The sequence below is a fragment of the Lactuca saligna genome, chromosome 3 (assembly GCF_052625555.1).
Source record: "Lactuca saligna cultivar CGN05327 chromosome 3, ASM5262555v1, whole genome shotgun sequence".
NCBI classification, from domain to species: domain Eukaryota; kingdom Viridiplantae; phylum Streptophyta; class Magnoliopsida; order Asterales; family Asteraceae; genus Lactuca; species Lactuca saligna.
In genome coordinates, this window is record NC_136419.1 from 53,578,046 (window position 1) to 53,588,499 (window position 10,454).

The following is a 10,454-nucleotide window of genomic DNA, read 5'->3' on the forward strand; positions in this document are numbered from 1 at the left end:
CATGCTTGAATATTCTCATATATGCCACCAAACGAATTTTTTTAATACATTTGGGTTGGGGGTGACGTATGTACATTATCGGATCAAATGTGCACATCCCAAGCATTGTGATCTAAAATATAATTTTTCCAAACCATTCTCAACATGTATTTAAATAAGTTTAAATTTAATACATCATATCATTTCTAAATTCTAGAACCTTCATCTAGAATTGAGATTATTGCGTACACAATACAAGAAAGCAACACCAGAAGCTGTTAGACCACCAAGCAGCATCAAAGTTGGATAATTAATAATGCGGTTTTGTACATATGTCCACACCCACCGTAACAAGAAATGAACTCTACATGTTGACTCAAACTTCTTTACACAAAACTCCTACAAAAATAAAAATTGTAATCATTTTTTATATGTTTATTTAAGATCAACAAACTTTAAATTTTCTTTTTATCATATATAAGGTGGTGTAACAAATTTTCAAGTTTAAATATTTTGCAAAGTCTTCGGGTTAAAATGCAAAAAGTTTAACCTAAGGTAAAAGAAGGGGAGTCAGCAGATGACGTGGCCTTGGTTTATAATTTACCCACGTGGATAGTAAATTGAGAACAACTGCGCCTGTAATTTTCTAAAGAGAATTCCTGCATAATCTCAAATCAATTTATGTAAAATTCATTTTTATCAATTTAACTATTATTTTATAGGTTTAGTGTGAACGTTTTTTTTTTTTTTTTTTTTTTTTACCTTAGGCAATTTGTTTTGATGAGCAAGATGCTCAACATGAAGCCTCACATTAGATGCAGCAATCACCCAAAGATTTCTGTCCACGTCAGCATATGTATATGCAACTATATCAAACAAAGTTTTTGACCCTGATTCTATAGCTTTCAATATTGTAGATTCTCTACTTCTACGATTCCTGAAATAAACATTTTACTATAATACCCATCCAAACAAAACACCAATGTAAACTTTTTTGATAATTAATATGTTTTTTCCATACTTAAGATAACCACAAAGCATGTGTTTTGGCCATAAATTAACCCTTCCATGCATTGAGATCAAAGCATTTGGTGAGAGGTCCATAAATTTGTAAGTTGTTTGGAAGTAATCCTGAAAAAGAATAATTTAATTTTAATATAAAATTCACATGAAAAAAAAAATTGCATAAACTGAAGCGCACTCTCTTACATTCATATTACCACCAGAATTTATATCCAAGAAAGCACTTCCTTGTCTGAAAATAATAACAATTTTTATAAAAAAATATATTGGAATGCAAATAATAATTAATTTTAATTGGATCTTACCCCACACAATGATCACCAGCAATCAATGAATTAGTGCTAACATGCAACAATGCTAGATGTCCATCTGTATGCCCCTATATATTTATCACATGTTTTAATTTTTAACTTTTTAGTTCTTAAATAAGTGAGAATTTAAGTTAATTAGATTATTAAGTCGTGATTACTGGAGAAAATATGATTTTGAATCTCTCTCCACCAATGCAGATCTCTTCTGTTCCAGAAACTGTTGTACAACCAAGAGTCCAATCGTCTGTATGCCATAAAGCAGAAAATAAAGTCAAGTACTCAAGCTCAAGGGTATTTTCGGTAATATGTAAATGTAAAAAGTTGTGACCTTTTCTAATGCGGCTTATGGTGTTTTCATGAGCCAAAAGATGAGCATCAGGATTGGTTTTTTGAACAGTGGAAAGCCCTGAAAGGAAACATCAAATTTTGATCATTATTCATCAAAAGAAATATGATTTTTTAAATTATAAAACATGGGAAATGTAATTAAATTTTTTTTTTTTACTTGTTGCTTACCATCAACATGATCACGATGATGATGAGTGACAAATACAATTAACTTTCGTGGTAAAGCAGTAACAATTTCTGCAAGCTGGTTTTCACTTTCACTATTAAAATTACTTCATATTTAAGAAACTAAAAAGATAATTTAAAAATGGTATCTAATCAATATATACATTTACCTCTTTATTGAACTCTGATCGACATCCAGGATCTATAATCATTGCCTCTCCATGAGCAATAAAGGGACTACTTTCATGTTTAACTTGATTATTCCCATTTGTAAATACAATCAAATTTGTTGTATGAAAAGGTTGTGCTGTTTTGCTTCTCATAGGTATAATGTTTACTCCAGGAGGGTATTCCTGTAATTTTATGCAATAGCATTAAAAGTGGAGACTTTGCTTGATTTATAGAACATTTAATTGAAGCCTACAAACCTGACATGACAATGTTGGAGGCAATTTTAAGGAATGAGATTGTGTTGACTCTGTAAGTAGAGTGTTGACTGCTAATGGCCCAATTCGATTGCCACCTGGCTTTACTTGAAGAAGCAAATTGGAGCAAATTTCATTGGAACTCCATTGACAATGGTCTGTAAAAGTCAACCCATAACATTCATTGTTTACAATATGAAACATTGTAATTGAAATTAGCATGTTGCTAACCTTTTAAAGGCTCAAGAATAAGGTCTCCAGTAACATACACAGTCTCAATTGGGAATCCTGGTCCAAAATTAGGTTCTTCCACAAACTTCAAAAACTTCCATTCTACTCCATGAACTGATTCAGAACCTACTTGTCCCAAAACCTAAGATCAGGAAAGCAACTTGGATATTACATTGATATGCAATAACATCGATTAGAAGTTCATATCATGATAATTTCAGAAGCCCTACTTTCTCCCTTACAAAATCAGAGATGTGGCTTTTGGTCCAAAGAAGATACAGTTTGATTTTCAGGTGGTAGATCAAAGTGCATAAAGGGGGAGTTGCATTTACCATTGAGGGAAACCATTACTAAAACTATCTCTGTTCGAATAACTGATGCATGTTTACTGGATTGAATCGTAGTGCTTTTTGAATACACAGATTACTCCTGTTTAGTTGTGCTACTTATTGAAACAGAAGGACTATACAATTCCAAAACGAGTTTATTCAGATAACAATCACCTAGTTTAAGACCTGGTGTTTTATAGAAATCGAAGGAGTGCATCTGAGCAATTCGATTCTATAATAAGTTTACTGTACGGATTACAACCAATTCGTTGGTATAAGATAAACTCACTAATACCTCGGCAAGAGCTGAAGGAAGATCAAATTTCCTCAAATTGAGCTTATGCGAACACGCTTCTTCGCCTTGCAGTACAAACTGAGGCGAGGAATCTACTTCCGGTGATAGTGAGGTCAACTTCACTGACGGCAAGTCCCAGAGGTCGGAGTCAGCATACGAGTCGTATTCTTGATCATCGTATTTGGGAGGCGGAGTTTGCTTAACAAGAAGGAACTCGTCGTTGTTGTTAGGGTTCCTGATGATCGCTGCGAGCTTGTATGTCGCCATTGATGGATTGAGAAATTGGAATAAAACGAGGGTGGAGCTTTTGGGGGATTTTTGCACCAAGATAAAGTTAGGTGCACCGGTTTTGGTGCCACCTTACGACCTTCATTATCACAACTATGATCACAACAAAAATGTCTTACGTCGATAGTCATATTTTTTGTGGTCCAACATCAAATATAATATGTGATACCACTTATTATTTTTTATTTAATTTTTATTTTTTTCTGATGGTTTTTTAATGTTTATTTTTCTAATTCGTTTTATTTTTTTAATTTATATCATATTATTTAAAAAAAAAACATTTAAATTAATAAAACATAATTAAATTAAATATTTAATTAAACATATCATTTTAAAAATAAAACAATATTACAAAAGAAAAAAACATTGACCGAAAACATACGATAATCCTAATAATTTTAAAAGTATAAAACGGACACACTATTGATCGCCTAAATATTTCCGCTCGATCTTCGCCTTCATTTTTCGGAACACTTTCGCTGGTCTCAGTGGCAAATTCTACTCGCTAGTTTGAAGAATTGCCAAATCTTTCACAATATAATTCTTCGGCTTCACGGCAAAGGAACTCCAAATGCTCACGTTGAGTGCAATTTCGTTGTGAGCGTCAAATTTCTATTTCATTTCCGCTTGCTCTCGAAGTATACTTTTGTTTTCCTCCGCATGTCGTTGAGCTCACCACGCTTTTCGCTACCTATCGGTCGTCGAGGCGGGGGAGATCTCTTTGATGTCGTTGAAGTCATCCGGTATATCATCAGTGTCCGCATTAAGGTTAATGTTAGTGAATCCGTCTGAAATGTTGATCGAACCCGAGACGCGAGTGCTCTTGGATTATTGTTCCGAAAATGTGTCTGTTTTATTCCATTTTGGGTCTTCCTTAACAATCTCTCAAATCTTTTCATGCTCGAAAATATGACCCGTCTCAACATAATATTGGTCCTTTGCTGCTCTATAAACATCAAAAATCGATCGCACCACTTTGCTTATGCGAGGAAAGTTTGTTGTAGATGAAATTGAACTTGGTGCACTTCTTGCTTATTTGAGTCCACTTGCTACTCTACATTTCGTGATTGCCATGATTTTCATCATTCTTCAAAATGGTCTGAAATTTCCCGATCACAGCTTCACAAAAAGCAATTTTTCTCATATTGTTTCTTTGAGTAGGATTTTATGATGTCTCGCACCATGACACCGTCAACGCATATTCTTCCTCCGCAGTCCACCATGTTGGAGGTTCATCTTCCGATTGCTCCACCGCAACCGCTTTCCCTTTCCTTCTTGCTCTCCCTTTATTGGCCGTTTTATTAAGCTCCACACCCCCGCTTGCATCTCGGGTGCCATTTCTTACGTGGGTGGTGGTTGTGTGGTATTTTGTTGCATTGTAGCGAATGTGTTTAAAAGGTTTTGTGGAAGGATTGTAGGGAATTGTGGTGGGGTGAGGCGGGATTGAAAAAGTTTCCTTGAGTACTAAGGATGTTCGCGTACAACTCATATTGTGCAAAACCAAGAGGCGGAGATGTATTTGTGTTTAGGAGATGAGTGTTGGGGTTTTGATCGATGGTGACAGAATGAGTAATTGTTTGATGATTTAAAATATGATGAGAGAGATAATTTGGATTGTAGGTAAAAAAATAAAGTTAGATGTGTCTATATAGGTGTAAAAGTTAAAATCAAAGTTGAAAAAATATATTTTTTTTTTCACATTTTTGACTGTTTTTAAACGGCCCAATTTATTACCGTTTGAGAATCTCAATCCAAATCAAGTCATTTTTACCACACTAGCGCCTCGTAACACAACGCCGGATAACACCTGCCGAGAGCGGTGTAGCCAGCGTTATACCAGCATTTCTTTTGAGTGTGATCTCGTATAAACCGGAAGTCACGTTGCCCGCTCCCACATGTCTTAATCCTCCAAAAAAAAATCAAAGAATAATTTTAAACAATTTTCATATTTTCTTTCAAGAAGCCGTGTTAAAGATTATAAATTAATTTTTTTTATTAAAATGATGATTAATAATATTGACTATAAATTTATCTAAAAAGTAAAAGGTTAAAACATAAAAGTCCAACGATTACCTCATAGATTCCAACTACTCACCTCTTCCATAACTAAATTCAAAGAACTTTGTGGATGCTTTGTGGATATTTCATTTGTATAGCCTTTAATATTTAATAACTTTACTTGTAGAATCTGAGCATTTTTAGAAGGGAGATGATTTGTACACAACAAATTTTTTCCATACACAACAATTGATGCTTTAAAATGTTGTACTGTACAACTCTATAATACATAAATTGTTGTGTATGGTAAAAAATTGTTGTGTACGAATCACTTCCCTTTTTAGAATTAAAATTATTAAATCGATCACTAATAATATCTTACAATCTAGTTTAACTACTTTACGTTATTAATATCAAATGTTTATTAATATGGTATATAATATCTTACAATCTAGTTTAACTACTTTACGATATTAATATCAAAAGTTTATTACTATGGTATATAAGTAATAAGTTACATTTTAACAACTATTAAGGAGTGTTTGGCTTAGTTTTTCACAACTCAAAAGTTATTTTTGTAAAAGAAAAAAAAAACAAAAGATGTTTGGCAAAACTAGTTTTAAAAGCCACTTTTGGAATTTTTGGGCGTGTTTGGCACGGAGCTTTTGAAAGCGTTTGGGAGCTTTTAGCTTTTAGTTTTTGATAAAACACTCTAGTTTAAATAAAAAAATTTGTCTAGCAGTACGAGTGTTTAGCTTTTAGTTTTAACAAAACGCTCCGATTCTAAAAGCTACTTCATGTAGCGTTTAACAAAACGCTCATGAGCTTTTGAAATCAATTTTCATAATTACCCTTAAAAATATATTTATATATTTATTTATTTTTAATCAATTATCTTTTTATGTAATTTTATATATTTCAAAAGCTTTTAGCTATTTCTCTCAAACATTCATATAACAAATAAAAGCTACAGCTTCCCGCTACCAGCCACCAGCTACACGCTACCAGCTACCCGCTAACAGCTAACAGCTACCCGCTTCCCGCTAACATCTACTTTTGCCAAACATGCCCTTTATACAAAGAAAAGGAACATTATGGAAAAGTCAGGAAATCCTGATTTTTTGTAACTTTTTCCAAAAAAAACTTTTGTGTTATGAAAAGCTAAACCAATCACCACTTAAATTTGTTTGAGATATATGATATTGTAACCCAAGAGGATATTTATCAAAGGAGGATATTTGATTTTTTAGTAAGTTTAGATGCTAGAACTTCGAAGTGGAATTTGGACTTACCATAGCTAACAAATTATTGTAGATAAATACGAGTTAATAACCTAAAAATATAACAAACTTTGGTTTTGTCGATATTTAATTAACTATAATTTGTTTGGTCTGTTGAAAAGAGAAATATTACTGAAAGTTGTGAGTCTATTTGGAGCTAAGATGGGTTTATATGGTCCACCTAAATTTTAAATATGTACAATGAATTATATAAGAAAAAAAAAATAAGGATCTATTATAAATATTTTAAAGGATATAACTTAATGTGTTTGAGAAAAAAAAAATATAAACTATAGATAATAAAGTGTCCTCTTCCAAGAAGAACTCTTCCAAGAAGAAAATGATGAAGGGTTTTTTATAATAAATAAATATTTTATTTTCATATTTCTACACCATAAGCTCATAAAAGCTTACTTCAAATGCATTTGCTCCAAATATAAATTAATGATTTTAGTTTTTTTTTAAGTAATGATTGATATGGGCTTGATCCTCTCATAACAAATTTTTATACATGTTGAACCATTTGAAAATGTTAATGGAACCATATGTTTTCTTATTATAGACTTTCATCTTATTACTTGTAATTATTGGTGATATTTACCATATTATCAACAGGTCAAATGTGTACGAAAACAACAGAGTTATTTAAATCGGGGGCGGATTTAGAGGGGTTCCGGGGTGGTACCAGCAACCTCTAAATTTTCCGGCTGCAGTGGAAAAATTTTCGAAATTTTTTAAAAAATTTATTTTTTCTACTATCGTGCAACCCTAATCTTTCCGTGCAACCCCTACTCTGAAATCTTACGTCCGCCCCTGATTTAAATGTGAATAAAACCTAAAGTTCTTTACCTAAAAAATATATTTTTATCAATAACAGCTGAAACAAAATTTTAATGAAAAATGATTAAAAAGTAGATAGAAAATCTTGTTTTTTCATTAAGAAGACGTCTCTCTAACTTAACTTTTTGTGAGCAAGTTTCTTCAAGTTGCTCAAATGAGAAGCAAGTGGAGACAGTTTTGTTGTGCAGCTAAAATATAGAATTTCAAAAAATTTATATATAACTACTTTTTATATAATAATTAATAGGTGACTCTATAAACTTTGCAATTTACATAACTATTTTTAATAAAATAGGTGAGTAAATTCGATTCTTCTAGCTTTCCTCTTATTGAGATAAAACATAGCATAAGGAAAAATTATTTGACTAATTTTTCGATATTTAAAACATTATTTATCAAAAATAAAGAAAAAAACAAATGAACATCACGTGTTGTTTACCATAAATGGCATTCGGTTAATTTCATAAGAAACTAGTGACTAGTGATACCTGATAAGTTTCGTATAACATCACATTTAAAAAGTAAAAACAATTTTGTAGGAATATTTCCAATTCAGGAGTCTTATATTTCTCCTCCAAAACTTTACCAATGTTATTAGCTTAAATTATTAAATTAATCCGATTGTTAAATACAAATGTCGATATGTCCGAGTGGTTAAGGAGATAGACTTGAAATCTATTGGGCTTCGCCCGCGCAGGTTCGAACCCTGCTGTCGACGATTTCGTTTTTTGTATTTTTCCGTCCTGAATTTGATTTTCTATCACGTCTAATTAAAAGTTGCAACCAATAAAAGAGAAATATTTAATGTTTAATTTTCCTCCACTAAAAAGAAAACTTTTTAAGCTTGATTTTATTTAGTTAGAGGGTGTTTGGATAAATGCATTTTTAGCTTAATTAGCTTATTGCTTATTGTGGTGGGAATAAGCATTTTTTTAAAATGTGTTTGGATTATTTTATTGCGGTGGGAATAAACAATAAGCAATAAGCATTTGAAGTGTTTGGCAAACAAAACAGCTTATATGAGTAAAATGACTAATAAGCAATAAGCAATAAGCATTACCCCCCTTGCTTATTAAAATCAGCTTATTTAGCTTATTCCCACCGCAATAAGCTAATTTTTTAAGCATCCTATCCAAACACTTAAATTAGCTTATTGTGGTGAAAATAAGCAATAAGCAATAAGCTGTCATTTTTTTCCCTATCCAAACACCCTCTTAGTAAAGAATTTGTGATCAAATTCTCAATACGAAAAGACGGAACGAATTTTTCGGGTTATAATTATTCTTATAGCAAATTAGCAAAGCTGTTAATTTCTCTTGGATATATATAAATTAATAAATTTGAGAACATGTGTCATCTTTTCGTCTAAAAAGTATTATATTTTGGATAGTTTGTTATTAATCGATCAGTTCATACTCAGTTTTTTTTATCTATTAAATAAGAATATATTTTAACTTTTTATTCATACAATAAAAAGTTAGAAACCATTAACAAAAAACATGGTTATTTATTTTAACTTTTTGTTGATCATAAAAGTTGTTGAAGTGACTTTTCCTGATTGACTTCGCTGCCATATGGTTGCCATGTTATTTTCATTTATTTTCAGTTCATTGTTTTTTTCTTTTGTATCAAATCTCTTTTATTTAGTTTTTAACTTTTTATAGATTCAAATGTCATTAGGGTAGTGTTTGGTGTTTAGTTTCGAATACGCTAACGGAATGAAACATACTTCTGTAATGGAATGAAACGTAACGGGCGTAATTATTTAAAAAAAAAAATGATTGTTACAAGGTAATTGAATGAAACATTACTCACAAAAATGCTATTTTTTCTTCTGTGGTTGTGATTTTCATTCCATTAATACAAGTGTTTTCTGTTTAGCTGCTTAAGAAAATAATATGATATAAATTACTTCTGTGCATTTAATCTTTAATAAATGTTTTTTTTTTTAATTTCAATCAAATCATTTTTATTTAAAAAAAAATTAATAGAAATATTATTTATTATAATTATATTTTATGATTTCATGGTATCCATCTTTTCTACAATCTACAAGTAATTTTTCTTCCCCCCCCCCCCCCCCCCCCCCCCCCCCCCCTCTTTTTTAGAGGACTTTACCCATTATTTGAGTATTACAAATTTCCTTTATATATTTTTGAAGTTACAGATTATCTTCAGGGATAGTAACACACGATTTATTTGGTAACTAATGTAGTTCAGATATTATACAGAATAATACGAGACATGAATGTCTTATAGATATTTATAGGTTTTAAAATTTAAAAACTTCCAAATAACATAATAGTCGATATGTCCGAGTGGTTAAGGAGATAGACTTGAAATCTATTGGGCTTCGCCCGCGCAGGTTCGAACCCTGCTGTCGACGAATTCAATTTTAATTTTTTATTTCTTGATTAGACTTATCTTTTTTTCCTATATAAAATCTTTTATGCAGGAAGGACGATAAATATCATGCTGCACAGTTTCAGTACCAGGCTACAAAATAGAGAGAGGTGTCTTCATATGGTGAAGGTACTTAATTGTTGGCTTATTATAATATTCTTCCATATAGTGGTTGCCATTATTCGCTTTATAATGGAAAAAGGTAGCCTTGAGTGAGTCAATCGCAAACATGTGTCATCATTTGATTCAACTATTTTTGGAAAAGATATTGAATTTGGTTTACGGGAGAAGATTAAATTTTTTAGGAACATGCTAGTCTTTTTATTAAGACAAGTAAAAGGGTGTGTTTGGTACGGAGCTTTTACAAACGTTTGAGAGCTTCTAGCTTTTAGTTTTTAACAAAACGCTCTAGTTTACACAAAAAGCTTCGTTTGACAGTACGAGCGTTTAGCTTTTAGTTTTAACAAAACGTTCCGATTCTAAAAGCTACTTCATGTAGCTTTTAACAAAACGCTCCGGAGTTTTTGAAATCAATTTCC

General features: G+C 31.6%; 1 protein-coding gene and 2 non-coding genes across 4 annotated transcripts; 2 read left to right on the forward strand and 1 right to left on the reverse strand.

Moving 5' to 3' along the window:
- Window positions 1-2: 2 nt before the first annotated feature.
- LOC145036586 (Metallo-hydrolase/oxidoreductase superfamily protein) lies at window positions 3-3,508 on the reverse strand. Of its 2 annotated transcripts, XM_078985048.1 has the most exons (13): window positions 3,107-3,508; window positions 2,483-2,624; window positions 2,255-2,409; window positions 1,997-2,179; window positions 1,830-1,905; window positions 1,642-1,719; window positions 1,472-1,557; window positions 1,308-1,381; window positions 1,189-1,234; window positions 1,001-1,110; window positions 742-916; window positions 530-638; window positions 150-378 (listed from the first exon to the last, which is right to left on the reverse strand). In XM_078985048.1, the coding sequence occupies exons 1-12, from the start codon at window positions 3,371-3,373 to the stop codon at window positions 573-575; spliced, it is 1,458 nt and encodes a 485-aa protein (XP_078841174.1). In that variant the 5' UTR covers window positions 3,374-3,508; the 3' UTR covers window positions 150-378; window positions 530-572. The 2 variants fall into 2 exon arrangements, with proteins under 2 accessions (XP_078841173.1, XP_078841174.1); XM_078985047.1 differs by lacking the exon at window positions 530-638 and having other exon boundaries at window positions 3-378.
- A 4,640-nt stretch (window positions 3,509-8,148) lies between these two features.
- Window positions 8,149-8,230, forward strand: TRNAS-UGA (transfer RNA serine (anticodon UGA)). The gene has a single exon. It is a non-coding gene; the product is annotated as a tRNA-Ser (tRNA).
- Window positions 8,231-9,816: 1,586 nt separating this feature from the next.
- Window positions 9,817-9,898, forward strand: TRNAS-UGA (transfer RNA serine (anticodon UGA)). The gene has a single exon. It is a non-coding gene; the product is annotated as a tRNA-Ser (tRNA).
- The last annotated feature ends 556 nt before the right edge of the window (window positions 9,899-10,454 follow it).

Bases quoted from the DNA above. Each gene is read 5' to 3' on its own strand.
- LOC145036586 (XM_078985047.1), bottom strand. From the start codon at position 3,373: ATGGCGACATACAAGCTCGCAGCGATCATCAGGAACCCTAACAACAAC. The intron at 2,410-2,482 runs GTTAGCAACATG...TGACTTTTACAG, and splicing joins TATTCTTGAGCCTTTAAAAG to ACCATTGTCAATGGAGTTCC. The intron at 1,720-1,829 runs GTAAGCAACAAG...GTTTCCTTTCAG, and splicing joins TCATCGTGATCATGTTGATG to GGCTTTCCACTGTTCAAAAA.